The sequence below is a fragment of the Empidonax traillii genome, unplaced genomic scaffold (genome assembly GCF_003031625.1).
Source record: "Empidonax traillii isolate 1590-97213 ecotype Southwest subspecies unplaced genomic scaffold, ASM303162v1 scaffold6:size4315531, whole genome shotgun sequence".
Lineage (NCBI taxonomy): Eukaryota > Metazoa > Chordata > Aves > Passeriformes > Tyrannidae > Empidonax > Empidonax traillii.
Genome location: NW_020955199.1, coordinates 4,040,876 through 4,056,121, shown reverse-complemented (window position 1 = coordinate 4,056,121; position 15,246 = coordinate 4,040,876). Strand labels below are relative to the sequence as shown.

The window sequence follows — 15,246 nt, the reverse complement described above, 5'->3', positions numbered from 1 at the left end:
CTCCCTGACAGGAGGGGGGAGCCAGGAAGTGGTTGGGCTCTGTTCCCAACAAGGGACAGGACAAGCAGAAATGGCAGGGGAGAGTCAGGTTGGACATCAGGAGGAATTTCTTGCTGGAAAGAGCTGTCAGGCTTTGGAAAGGCCTGAACAAGGAGGTGGTGGAGTCCCCATCCCTGAAGGTGTCCAAGGAATGACTGGACATAATGGCTGGACACTGCGCTCAGTGCCCTGGGCTGCTTGACAAGGTGGGGACTTTTCCAACCTCTGTGATTTCGTGACTGTGATTCTGTAATTCCCAGCACTGATTTTAAGTAAATTATGTTACAGAATTCTTTTCTGTTTTGTTGGGCTTTTTGTGGTTTTTGGGGGGATTTTTTTTTTTTTTGGTATGAAATTGAATGATTATGAGATTGCATTTCAATAAGCAATGAGTACCATCTTTCTATGTATGTTGCAAAGGTTGCAAATAACATGCTTTATATTGAATTCACAAATCTTTTCACACACAGATTTGTACATGAGGCTTTCTAATCAATGATTGCCAGTTTTTTTTTAATGAGATTTGGAAAAAAAAATCACCAAAATGCCAGGTGTTTTCTCCTGGTAGGAGTCAAATTGCAGGTGGTATTAATAAGATAATAAAATGGAAAAACTGTAGCATATGCTGTTAACTTTAGACCTCAGACCAAAAGATTCTGCCATTTAAAGGTATTTAGAGTTATAGTAATTGTAAACCTAACAAATTAGATCTCACTAATGAAACGTTATGTATCCTAGCACGTGATTTGTTGGAGAAAAAGAATATTTAGTCAGATCTTTTCAAAATCGTCTTGATGTGGATGTGCTACAAAGGCACTCAGTGGAAAAGGAATAGTTGGTTTAGTAGCTGGAAACTGCTGGCCCAGATCATCACATATTCAGAAAGTCACCCAAAGCCATAGCAAAGATCTCCTCAGACTACTAACTTGACATATAGTGATCATTCAGGGACATTGTACATGACACTCTGTACATGATAGCCATGTTTGATTAATACCTATTTCCTCAGTGGTGTAAAAGTTAGAATGCCTGTTATCTTTAATAGGAGAGCAAGATTTAGCTTCTCTGTCTCCTGTCTTCTCTTACATTAAAAAATAATGCTGTGATTAATGAGTAGTGACATGCTTCATATTTTTTCTTGTTCATAAAAATCTGTGCTGGCAAGTTATCGGAAGTAACTGAAGGATGTGTTTTAACTGCGTTAGTGGAATATAAAGCTATCCATAACACATTTTATTTCTTTAATGAATGCTTATAATGACTGAAATTTTATTGTTGTTACTGTGTGTGTATACATTCTTCTCTTTTTTTTCCCCCCCTTCTCTCAGGACCCTGCATTCCTAATCCATGCCATAATGGTGGGATATGTGAAATTAGTGAAGCGTACCGAGGCGACACATTCATAGGATATGTTTGTAAATGTCCAGAGGGATTTAATGGGATTCACTGCCAGCACAGTAAGTTCCACATGGTAAATTTTATTGTGTTTATAGATAGGAGCCTTTTTATTGTTTGTTAAGGATTAATATGGGATCTGGTTTTCTTAAGTATATCAGACTTTGTCCTTTATATTATGAGCCAGCTAATACCACTGAATACTACTGCTGCCTTCAGAAAATGACCTGGCTACCAACCTACTGGACACAACAGTGCATAATTTGCTATGCATATTTTAGACTGTGGCAATGACGAGGTAAACATATTTTGCATGGATTTAATGGAAAAGCATTCTTGAAATAGTAGAGATCTCTTCTTATCTCAGTATTGTGTGTGGGTTTTCTTTGATTAATGCTAGACAAAAAGAGGAAAGAAATACTGAAAAGAAATTTCCGAAAAAATATGTCTTCTAGATCTTTCTTTACCTATGTCTTTATAATTTATTAAGAAATGTTTTAACTCAGGACACTTAAATTCAAAGATAGAAGCAGCAGGCTTAAATTGAATGTACATTTAATCCTGTCTACAATAGAGTTTCTGGATCTCTTTCTAATCACTACCACTTGAAGGGTATTTCTTGTTTTCAGGTGAAAATCCTTGGCTTACAGTGAGTAGTTACAGAACTGACAAGTAACCTCACGGGAAAAAGAAATCTTGAGTGTGCTGGATTTGGCTGGAGTAGACTTAAGTTCTTTCACAGTAGCTGGTGTGGGGCTGGGTTTTGAATTTGTGCTGGAAACAGCATTGATAGTTCATGGATATTTTAGTTACTGTTGGGTAGTGCTTGCATGGAGTCTGCTTCTCCCATGACCCCACCATGTAAGAGAGTTCATCTGCAAGTGGCTGATCAGGTCACGTTCACCTATAAATGTAACCTGCATTATCTGTCACTTGAATAGAACTTGGGGGGTTTTCCATATGCGAAACTCATTTAGAACAAGTGCTTTGCCTAAGGACAGACTCGTGAGCCAAATTTTGGGGGGTTTATTTTGTGTATGAATTGGTTCTTTAACCAAGCGCAGCGTGGTTGAAGATCTCAAATTATTGATGCATTTGGAAGCCAACAGAAGATAAAAACTCAAGTAAATAGTCAAGAATCCACTTCCATTTGCATGTAAAAGATTAGTTCACTCATTCAGCTCAGGGTAACTAAATACTGAATCCAGCCTATCTGAATTAATTGCTCCATTTAGATACTTGTCTATAATTTGGAATGTCAGGGACCAGTGCAGTCCAGCTCAACTAACTACTTAATGTTCATTATGTCTTTCAAATACCCAATGGAAAGTGTCCCCAAAGACATTCAAATTCATTATTTTTGCCACACTCTCAGTTAATTACATAGGTAATATAGGCAGTTCCACTGAGTTAATCTGGTGAAAATATTATGGAGTAACTTCATCATAGTTGTTTACTAGGTCACCAGTATCCTTTCAAAAATACTGAGGTATCTAACAGTTAGCAAATGATCCTGGTGGTCAGCAAACTGTATTTATATCAACTTCAGAACAAAGTAAAGCTCTCACACAGATGATCCAAGCTCACTGAGGGGAGACCAGAACCCATGGAGGCAGCTAAAGAAATTTGAGAGAAGACAAGTTTATGTGAACAGTTACTCTTTGGGGGACGATGAAAATCAGCCCTTTTCAGATAATCTTATTTAAGATTTGGTAATAAATCAGATGCACTATATAGGTGTTCTGAGGCTCCCTAAGGATGTGAGCTGTGAGAAGCAGCCAAGAAGGTCTCACAATCAGAAGTATGGAATTTTCAGTAGTGGACTTAATATGACTCTTTTATGTTATATCACTTTAGCTCAATTCACAGAGTTCCTTTGATACAAATCCCTCAACTTCATAAAGTTTGGTAATTCAATTCTGAACTCACTGTAAATCAAGTAAGAAGTCTGTTGAATTTATCATAAAAAGATAAAATAAAATGACCTCATTGCAAGGCACGTCTCTTCTTCTACACATCAAGAATTCCAAAAATCACATTATAGTTCTCTTGAACAAGGCTTTTTATCTTGGATTTCTTTCATATCTAATATTCTGTTGTGAAATCAATTAAGCTAGGTGATTGATTTTGCAGTCGAGACAGATTCCCAAAGCTGTTATTTTATCATTCACTTGAACAAACATCCTGTCAATATTTCTGAGATTCATTTACCTTCTACGCATGTAAATAATTAATATATAAATTGTAAAAGAGATCATTAGCAATTTCACTGATTGCATATTCTTGATTTACTGCAAAACTGATATTAATTTGCAATGGTTATCTGAAAAGATTCTGATTGGCAAAAAAAACCAAAAAACAAACAAAAAAACCCCAACAACCAACAAATAACAACTTCCCATTTCAAGGCTCATAAAGTAACCAGGCTTTGGAGAGGAAAGTCTACCTCAGGTAAAATCCTGGGGAGGCTTGAAACTAGACTAGAAACCTGGGCAGAAGTTGGAACTAGGCAGTCTTTAAAGATTACAACCCAAAGCCAAAGCATCCTGTGGTTCTATATTAAAACAGCCTAGGAGAAGGCAAAGTCCATGGTAATACCCTGAGGACCAAAATGGACAATTTTTTTCCACAGGAAAAAAAAATAAATCCAGAATACTGAAAGACACATACACTATGCATTCTTGTGATTATCAGATAGAGATTGCCTGCTGGAAAAAGTAGGAAATTGAAACGTTAGTCACAGTATATATTACTGGCTGCCACTCAACTAGTTGAAACGACAGAGATCCTACTTGGAAATTTCAAGTTTGAAACAATAAAGAGTTCAGATTTAGTGGTTTGATTTGCATGTGGTTTTATATTCTGAGGATCATTAACTGTCAGACATAACTCAATGTCTTACACTCCAAGAAAAAAGGTTAGTAATCAAACACATTTAAAAACATAAGCAAGCCCTTCCTAGTGTTTGTACTGAGTTCTCTGCTTCCTACCACCACATTATGGATTGCCTGTGATATTCACATCTGCTACACAAGTGTGTTGGGAAATGGCACAGGTGGAGGCCATGTGGGAGAGCACCCGCTCACATTTTGGTTGTGTTTTAAGGCATCATCCCAGCTATCCATAGGACAGTGGCTTTTAACTGTGGGGCTGCAACTGGAAAGGCCAGGGACCATAAAATTTCAACGCGTTGACATGATGAATCATCTACAACTTTAGCTCTACCAGCAAATTCAAACCATAGAATCATGCAATCTCCTGAATTGGAAGTGACCCAAAGAATTATCAAGTCCAACTCCTGGACCTGCACACCCTGCACACCCCAGCAATCCCACCCTGTCCCTAAGAGCATTGTCCAAACACTTCTTAAGCTCTGGCAGCCTTGGGGCCAGGACCACTGCCCTGGAGGGCCTGTTTACTGTCCCATCACCCTCTGGGGGAAGAATCTTTTCCTGATGTCCAATCTAACCTTCCCTTGACACAGTTCCAGCTGTTCTCTTGGGTCCCGGCACTGCTTCCCAACATCCCACTGCTAGCCTGTGTAGACCCAGGCTTGCTCCTCCCTGGTGCAGAATTGCAGTGTGTTTTCCAACTACAGGAACAAATATGCATGGGGAAGGTGCAGAAAGTCCTGTGGCATGGAATTTGTGTGTTACAATGGGTGCATGCTCCTGCCAAACCATTACTGGCTGCATTTTGGTGGTATAGCACTCCAGAAACAATTTCCCACAGATGGTATTCATGCAGCTGTCTTATTTTGAAGGCTAAAACTGATTGTTATCTCGTACAGATACAGGTTATTCCAAGCCAGCTATCACAAGAGCCAAGTGGGCAAATTCAATGTACTGGGCTGTGTGCAGTTGTACCATACCAGGTGTTCATCCCACACTTCCATTGACAAACACTTACTCTGGTTTCTCCTTTGGAAAGAATTATCTGTTTAGGGCATTGTAAATTTAACCCAGGTGTTCCTTTTTATTTTAGGGAGCGTGAGGGTAATTTTCACTGAAATTAATCCTATGGATAGTTTTAACAAATTATATTATCAATAAACTATTTAATGGAGTAGTAATAAACTGGATAATATAGTATAAAGTTACATGTATAAGTATGTCCTAGAAAGCTTGTTCCTGTAAGCATTGTAGACATGAAGTCTGAAAATTATTCCTGTGTTTGACCAGGAGGTCAGATAAGAAATGCAGGAGGAAGGATGTACCATTGCTCTTTTGGGAACCTTCTAGAATTTTGCTTAATTTAAATGTGAGAGGAAGTGGGTAATTTGAAAGACACCTAAGGGAGATCACCAATAAAGAATAAAAAAAGCAAATAACTGCCAAAGGCTATTGGATGAAAAGTCAGTAAAATGTTCCCAAAATAGAAGTTGCGTAAAGTGTAGGAGCACAGTAAATTTTTTCTGCATTCACAGAAGAAAAAAAATTGTATGCAACTGCCTGGGAAAAAAAAATGCTCTAATGAGGTAAAAAAATTATGTGTTTGTCTATTGAAAATGGAGAAAATTTTGTTCATGAATCATCTTAGGACAAATGTGTGGTGAGATTGAGCAACAGTGACAACAATTTTGGGGCTATTGGAAAAAGGTGTTTGTTTTCCTTGCAGTCCAGATAAATATCTTGTTTAGAGCAGTAGGCGATTGAGCTGAGGTTACATAAAGTCCAGAGAGAAAAAACATTAAACCTCAGGTATTAGAAAAATACTGAATGCTTCTCAGAAGGGGTCATGAAAAGATGGGGCATAAGTTGCCCCCTACTTGAAGATTTTATTTCATGCAGTAAGAACCAGAGATAGGCTTAAAGGCACAGGTTGAACATATAATATCCCTGCCAATTTTCTTTCACCCTTCTTAGCCTTTGGTGTATAGCACTGTTTATTCTTTTTATTCATACACACTTCAAATAGAGGGGTTTTTTCCTGATGAATTACTAATCTTAACAATTTTCTCATGCATTGCATTGAGTTTCGTAGTCTAATTTTGCTACATATTGAAAAAAATCCCTTTTCAATTTCAAATCTACTGTCTTTCAGCATCTTTAAACATTTCAGTCATTGTCTGTTATAAGATGAGAAGAAAAGCAGATTTTGAAAGCCTTCTGTACACAGCTTATTATTGCAGACATTTGTCATGCGCTGTCTTACTTCTATGCAACTAATTAAAATTGTTACCTTTTCTATTTCACATGATAGTTTTTCTCATACTTTTAAATGGTTTCTCAGTGTCATTCTCAAAACCTTTTCTGTTCTGTGGTATATTTTACTGTGACAATGACCTGTCCTGAAAATAAAGCAGTTTATTTGTTATCAGATCCTTACAGTGCTTTCTACATTCTTCATGTAGCATTTTTTTCAAGTTGCTTTATCATATTTCTTTTTTTCACCTGTTTTAACCAGAAGTGGATATATAGCTGAGGCTTTTATTAAGAAGCCTTTGTTGATGGCCAAGTTTCTTTCATAAGGTGTCATAGTGGGAGGAAATAGACCTTCCAGATTGCTTTTGGGTTTTATGGGGATGTTGAGCAGAGGGCTGTATTTCTTATGACACACTGACTGAACTATTTAATGAATGGTGCTTTTAAGAGGATATATATTTGTATGGTTAATAAGTCACTTAGGTTGCCAATAGTCATTATAAACTTTTTTTGTAGGCGAGTAAATCAGTGTCCCAATAATTAATTACTATATTACTTAAGGATTAACATTTTTTTATGGTGAAAAGAAATTAATGCTCCAAAAATACAGGAATTGCTGTTTGATTGTGAAAGAAATTAAGTTTACTCATATACTGCCTTTAAAAGTTAGCAGATGAAGATACTTTGCACAAACAAATTTATATTGAATAAATAAGAAAAAGAGTCCACTTTAAATTCAGTAATGGTTATCTTGTTGTAATGTCTACATCATGCATTCTCCCTTTTATAAGATAAATATTGTAATGAACTTACTGAAGGTGCACTGAGTCCCAAGCAATTGATAAACCACAGTAAAGATATGGATGGTTAGAGGAAAAACACATGAAAACTGTGGCTGGACAAGGCTTTTTTTTTTTTCCCACTTTTTTGCCCATTTAGGTAAACACAGAAACTTGTAAGACAGCTGAAGCCACTGTGATGCTTTAGGACAATACAGCCACCTCACAACTTTGAAAGGAGAACTGCTTTCAGTCCCTGTTGTGCCCACAGGTTTCTTGCAGATATACCAGGACATGCCTGTGAAAAAGATTATGAAGATAAATTAAATCTTGAAATTAAATCTCACTGTTTAATGAGAAAACACTCATCATTTGTAATTTTGTCACACAGTGGCATAATCTGATCCATCTGTGTAGGAAGCAGCTGTTAGGAAAAAAAAAAAAGACATGAGAGTTCTAATTCAGATATTTTTCTTGTTAGTGTAAGGACTACTGTGTTCAACCACCTCTATGTGTAGGTGTGTCAATGATGTGGAATTAAAATATTATTTTTGTGTTAGGAACTCATGCTGGCTCAAGGCTATGCAGTACCCTACTACTGTATAGAATATTGATACCTTCACTGTTCATTGAACTAGTCAAAAATTCTATGACTTACTTATGATTTGGAACTTGACAATTTTTCTGAAAAATGAAAGAAAGAAAAAAAAAATGAATCATCAGGGGTTGTTTTTATACCACAGACCAAGTGAGAAGTTTGGAAAAGCCAAAGAACTTTTAAAAAGTAAGATTCAGAGGTACATTCAGTAGTGTAGCTACTCCTTTGAAGTTATAAGCAGTATTTTTTCATGTGGATGCACTTTTGTGATCAAGTGTTATACAGAGGTGGAGAAGGATATTGCATCAGACTCACTACCTATGTGTGCAAAACCTGAAAAAACAGTGTTTGGGCTTGAAGCTCAATATAATGAGATAATACTCTAATATACGTCAGTCTGCATTACAAAAGAATTCCCTTTGTATTCATAAAATATCTCAAGCAAAACTCATGGTGCTGTCACATTTGCATATGAATACCCAGGATATTCTCCTGGATTTCATTTATTCTGATGTATTAGGCAATATACAATTACTGGTCATCCTGGTGAGTGTTTTAGTTTGAATCAGGAGCGTATTTAAAAAGAAAAAAAAATCTTTTGATCATCTCCATTTACTGTGCTTTGCTTTGTATGACAGCAGTCTGAGAGACCAAGAACCAAATGCCTTTGGATTAAAATAATCTAAAAGAAAACAGTCTGGCAGTCTAAAATTCTGAGAACTTTACATACTAGAAATTGACATAAAACATTCCAGTGGGTAAATGGTCATTTTGTCTACCCAGCCGTTCTAGAAAACATCCCTGAGACACGTGTGGAGACGCACAAGCACTGTGCCCTCACCTCTAATGGCTTCACTCTGGAACTGTAATTCTAGAACACCACAGTGCCTAAAAATGAAGACATAGCCTGTCTGTGACAATGTTTTTCTCAATTAATAAATCTTTTTTATATTCCTTTTCTTATTATATGCTCAACTTATGACATCATGAGAGGCACTTGGTTTTCTGTCAGTCATGAGTTTGGCTTGAAAGTTGGTTAATCCTCTGGACAGTGACTGCCTGATACTGCCAAAAATGATGATGCCCATCTTCACTGAGAACTTATCCCCATCAGACTTCAGTTTGAGTCATCTCACCAGGACTGTCTGACAGTGCACAAACTAACTGCAATAGGAGATTTTCAGTGGGATCAGGTCACTGCATGTGACCACTGCTAGGTGCTAGAGAAGTGAGGAGACAGGAAACGCAGAGGGACATAAATGTCATAATTGTGACTGCCCCATCCCTGGAAGTGTCTAAGGCCACGTTGGATGGCACTTGGAGCAACTGGGATAGTGGAATGTGTTCCTGCCCATGGCAGGGGGTGGAGTGAGATGATCTTTATCATCCTCAAACCATTCTGTGATTCTATAATTCTATAAAAAGTAGAACTGCCAGCTCTACATTTCTAGCAGATAAGGTTCAGGAATTACATTCAGGAATTGCCCCCTCACAGCAAAGCATTAACTGAGTTGATGTTCCCTGGTCCACATGTGTAGGCATTTCACTATAAAAGAATATTTAAATTTCTATTTACTTGTGAATAATAGACAGGCTTTGTAATCCTGTCAGGTTTCATTTTACCTTCTACACAAGTCAGTAAGGTGGAATCTTGCTCTGAAAATGTATTCTATGTGATCCCTTCATGTATCTAGCAGAGCTTTTTATGATTACAGTCATTGCCCTCATGCAGTCTTTAGAGTTTACTTAAAAGCAATATTCATTTCCATACCAGCAGTTTTCATTGTTAGAGAAAAATTAATCTGCTCTCTTCTCATCCTTTCTATTTGTTTTGTCAGTGATACTTAATATTTAAGGGAACTTCAGAATAGTACTGCAAAGGCATACACCAAAATTAGGAAAAGAGTGAAAGGTGAAAATAGCCTTTGCCCAGATCTAAAATTAGGAGTTTAAAATGCTTATTTCTGGCTTCAGTGCTCTAACAGAGAAAGAACGTCCTCCCATTTCTCAGCAAAAGTAGAGATTTTTATAGGAATTGTAGCATAGCACCCACAGCTCCAGGTTATGGTACAGATTATACATGTAGACTGGAAGGCAAATCCTTAGCTTCTAAACACAGTTGTGGAAAATGCACAGACCTGTGTGGATAGGTCTTATTTGATGTGATCATCAAGCAAAGGTGGCATTGCCTTATTCAGCTAACACAAATACAAACTCCAGTTCTAAGAGATGTTTTTAGTGCAGGGCATATAACTCTCTGTCAGACATGAAGGACAACCAGAGTGCATGTGCCCTGAGATAATAGAGCTGTCAGATGACACTGACCAACTTGTAGTTTGCCACATCTTTTCTCTTGTTATTCTGCATATACTGTAAACAAATGTATGAATATTTGGACTTAGGATACATGTATGGTTATAATTAACAGTGATTCTATAGTGAATAACAGATATTCAGTTATTCTTGTATTAGGCCATCCATTCTTTTATTAATCCATTCTCCTGTTTACAGTGCTAATTATTCCTGTGATCAAATCTAAGAAGATTCATTAACTGTAAAACAGGCATATATTTATGAGCAACTATGAGTGTGAATTTGAAAGTTATTAGCAGAGAGTAGGAGTTACCTTTATGTAGTACCTGTATGTGCACTTATGCAATGTGACTGCACTGTAGTCCCACAGACAACTTTTTATGATAGTATAAATGGGATTTATATAGACGGGCCATACTTCACCCTGTGTATGTCAAATATAGATATGTAAACAATTATAATTATCTGTTTTCAGCATTTTAGAGCATTCATCATCATATCCTCCAGGACCAGTTGGTCTAATATTGGTCTAATAGGATTTTTAAAAATTATATGTGCCTTAACTGTTTATTCATGTGAAAATAATGTAACCCTACACTCTATTCTGAAATGCATGAGCAACTGCATTTTGAAAGAATACAGTGATTTGGGGATATGTGAAGGAAAATAATGCTAATTTACTGCTTTAGGTTCAGACTTGCTCAGAAAATAATTGGACTTCTTGTCATGCACACACCTACACTATTTTAACAAATCATCCATTAGAGGTTACAGTCTAATGTTGTATAATTGAAGTTTACTTGTGAAGTTGAGGCTTTTGGAGCATTTTTTGTAATGAAAAATGATTCACAAGTTGATTCACCTTTTAGAAAGTTTTTTTTTTTCAACTAGAGTTTAAATGATTTCTCAAATGCTTGTAATATAAATAGACAATTATTTTAACAAGTTGCATTGGAAATGTTAGGAATAGTTGTCCTGAATAGTTGTCCTGAAGACATAAGTCTACAGTGTAAAATTAAGTGGTAAGCTGCTCAATGGGATGAAGGTTTTCATATCAGTATTCATTAAAAGTAATTAAAAATGAAAAATCTGCTTCAATTTATATTAAAACTTCTAAAACTAATGAGAAGGGACCTGGATATGTTATGTCAAAATTCTATTAGGTTTAAATTACATCAGAGGAAAAGCCATTAAATATAATTTTAAACAGGTAAATAGAAGATCAGGAAATACTCACATAGTCTAGTGTTGGAAGTGTGACTCCACAGAGAAAATTATAACTTTTCAGTGGCTGTAACAAAAACATAAATATTTTGCAAGGCAGGCTGTAGACACCTATGCAGAGTGGAACTTCTCTGTATTTTATGAGTTTTCAAAACTCAAATAGGGATAGAAAATACCTAAAAATATATAAAAAAAAAAAAAGGTGTGAAAATAAAGTCACAAATATCACTATGAATGTCACAAGATACTGTTGCAAAGATTCTTGTAAAGCCCCTACCTTATTTAAAATCCTTTGAAGTAAAGAAGCACTTTGTACTCTCTCTAGAAGCTTCCAATAGACTGTGATGAAATTAATCTCATAATTCTTTTAGTAATTTTCTATTAGTTTCTAGACAATTGAAAACAATTTTTTGGTGTAATAATACTCTCTTGATGGAAAACCACATTACAAAGTGTGCATAGCACATAAAGTATTACATACATGTATTGGATTGATATATAAACTTTACAGTGTTCATAGAGGTTGCCCTGTACTTTCCTCTTACAGAGGCTATTGATATTACCTTTTTTACTGGCCTTATTTTAAAGTGGAAAATTATTCTGCAAAATAACTAATCTTGCCTTTTTCTTGATTTTTTTTTAATTACTCAATCTTAGCATTCTGAAAACTGTGGTTATAGTTACTACTGTATAGAAATGTAGTCACTTCAAAACTTTAAATTTAGTTTTGAATTTCTCTTGAAATGAGGGTTGCATAGGGGAAGTGCCACTGCAGAACATAAAGAAAGGTAGAAAAATGTTAAAGGTAATAAACCTATTTTAAACTGCAATATTATAGATAGATGCCACAACTCATTCACTGAAACTATAGCAGATTAACACTGAACAAAAATGTAGATTATAGGTGGTAAAGATGATAAATTAGCTGGTGGAGAAAGAAGTCATAATAAAAGATGCTGTTTTGTCAATATTATAGTTTTTACTTGCCACACTAAATTTAAGGAAGTGTCAATTAGAAGAAAAACCTTCAAAATACTCTGCATTTCAGTTTCTCAGAACCTCTGATTTTTTACAAATCAAATTAAACAGAATTATATGTTCCAGTTTCTCTTGAAACAAGTTGACATAAATATATTTCAGAAAACACTAGGATGGGAAACAACAATGGATTGTTAAAAGGTAGCATTTTTTTTTTATTTTTTTAAGAAGGCTAGTTTCAGAGGCATACTTAAAAACATGTAAATTAGTCTACAGAAGCCTAAAAAGAGATAAAATTGCTTTGAAAAAGATGATGTAAGAATGCTTAAGAGGCAGAGTCTGAAGGAACTCTAGATAAAACCAATTGAATTTTGTCCAAAGTTATTTTTGTTTTATATTTAGATGTTAACGTATATAGCTGATTACAAAGGTGTCTCAAACACTCATGCATCATCAAGCAAAAAAATCTGAATTATGTCCAGGAATTATTTTTATTTCCAACGTTCACTTAATTAGAATATTTCTTTCGAATTCATAACACAGCTTTAGTAACTCTCTTATTTGACTTACTCTCTTCCTAATAGAATCATAGAATTATTTGAGTTGGAAGAGACCTTAAAGCTCATCCCATTCTACCCCCTATCATGGGCAGGATGCTCCAGCAGCTCCATGTCCTTGCTGTGCTGGGACCCCGGGGGCTGGAGGTGGAGTCTCACCTGAGGGGGCAGAGGGGCAGAATCCCCCAGTGCCCTGCTGCCCCCACTGTGGGATCAGCCCAGGGCACAGGGGTTTCTGTGCTGGGCCATGTCCAGCCTCACCCCCACCAGCACCAAGTCCTTCTCCCTGGGGCTGCTCCATCTGCTCTTTCCCAGTCTGGATAGATCATGGGGGTGCCCCAAGCCAGGTGCAGCACCAGCTCTTGGCCTTGTTAAACCTCAGGAGATTCCCAGGGCTACTCCTGGAGCTTGTCCAGGTGCCCCTGGATGGCCCCGTCCTTCAAGTGTGTCACTGCACCCTCAGCTCAGTGTCACCTGCAAACCTGCTGAGAGTGCCCTTGATCCCTTTGTCTGCATCATTAACACAGATATTAAATAACACTGGTCCCAGTACAGGCCCCCGAGGGACAGCGCTGGTCACTGATGTCCATTGTGTCTCTGAGCCGCTGACCACAACCCTCTGTATTGTGAACAGCTAACCAGTTCCTCATCCACCTACATGGAATCCATTCTTTCAATGTAGAAAAGGATGTTGTGGGGGACCATGTCTAAGGCTTCACAGAAGTCCAGATAAATGACATCTACAGCCCATCCCTTGTCCACTGATGGAGTACTGAATGTTTCAGGAAGAATTCTAATAGATAGCCCTATGATGGATTACTCTGGAGGACATTTACCGCAGGATTTTGTACCAAATGCTTGCAGGATGAGGAAAGCTTTATATAGAATTATGAGAGTAGGGGTAATGCAATGTTTAGCCTCTTAAGGGTAGGGAGCAAGAGTTTTGTACTTTTTCGTCTCAAGTATAAAACTGTTCCCTTTTTGAAGATCAGATAATAAGGATATCTGAAGAGTGAATCCCTTCAGCATGACATTATACTTCAAGTTTCCTGCAGGTTTTTTGCACAGTGCTTTCAAAGCCTACTGTGGTCAGTAAACTGGTTTTGAAAAAGCAAACAAACCACTGAATTCTAAGAGGTGTCTGTCTTGTATTGAACGTGCATTGAATACATCCAGATCAGGTTTAATAATATATACTAACTTCACATATTTCATAGGAATATGCCTCAGTTCTTTTTAAATGTTTCATATCAGAGTAATGAGCCAGTAATGTACTAATGTCTTTGTATAATCCTGGTTAAATCAAGGAACAATAAAAGCTGAAGTATTGTTTACATAAATTATAGAGAAACACTTAGGTTGTTCTAACCTTAGAAATAAGGTTCGAAACATTTTTCAACCTATAATTAAAAAACTTAAATTATTTAAATTACTTATATTTTCTGTACCTTTTAGTAAAAAAATTGAAGGTTATCCACCGGTACATGCATTTTTTTCTTTTGATTTTTTATTGTTCTGTTTCATAAAAATATTAATATTAGTACAAATAATAAAAAAGAGTATGTAAGCTGACTGTCATGATATTTGCTAGGAAATTAGTAATGGAAAATTTGACTATCTGAAAGCTCAAGTTTAAACAATGACAGTATATTACAAAGTTCTGCAAGCCAAGATTTTGTGTGACCTTACTGAGATAAGGCTGACTTATTAATGTAATTAAATCACTGAGGATCAATATACAATAAAGAAAAAAACACCTAGAATGCATTTTTAAAACTGAGAGCCATCAAGCAGCTATGAGAATAGACTAGACGAAACTCCAACTAAAAGATAATTATTCCCTACTACCTGTTTCTCCACCTTATGCCACACCAGTTTCCAAAGATATTTAAACACATTGTTAGTGATCAACAAATTTATTTTGAAGTAGAACCAGATTCAGAAGTTTTCTGGGGTTTTTTTAAGAATATTAAAATTTGGGGCACAGGAGGGAGTGTCAAGCTTCTCAGACTTGATCTTTATCCAGTGTATGGTTGTGGGTCCCCACAGAAGCCAGTTAAGATACAGAGGTGTTTGTATTCTATACATTAAATTGACTTTATTATGGGAGAAAAAATATTTGCAATGTTAGTAAAGCATACCTAGATTATGTTTAATCAGTGCTGTTTTTAAGGACCATGATGACTTCCGGTAAGGACTCCAGAACTTAAAAGCTGTGT

General features: G+C 36.4%; 1 protein-coding gene across 3 annotated transcripts in view; it reads left to right on the top strand.

The window, feature by feature from the left end:
- Positions 1–15,246, top strand: part of EDIL3 (EGF like repeats and discoidin domains 3) — a 228,216-nt gene that overhangs the window by 110,499 nt on the left and 102,471 nt on the right. For all 3 annotated transcript variants that reach the window (XM_027881299.1, XM_027881307.1, XM_027881291.1), the window contains one exon: positions 1,368–1,496. In XM_027881299.1, the coding sequence (XP_027737100.1) occupies positions 1,368–1,496 (129 nt within the window). The remainder of the gene's footprint in view (positions 1–1,367; positions 1,497–15,246) is intronic.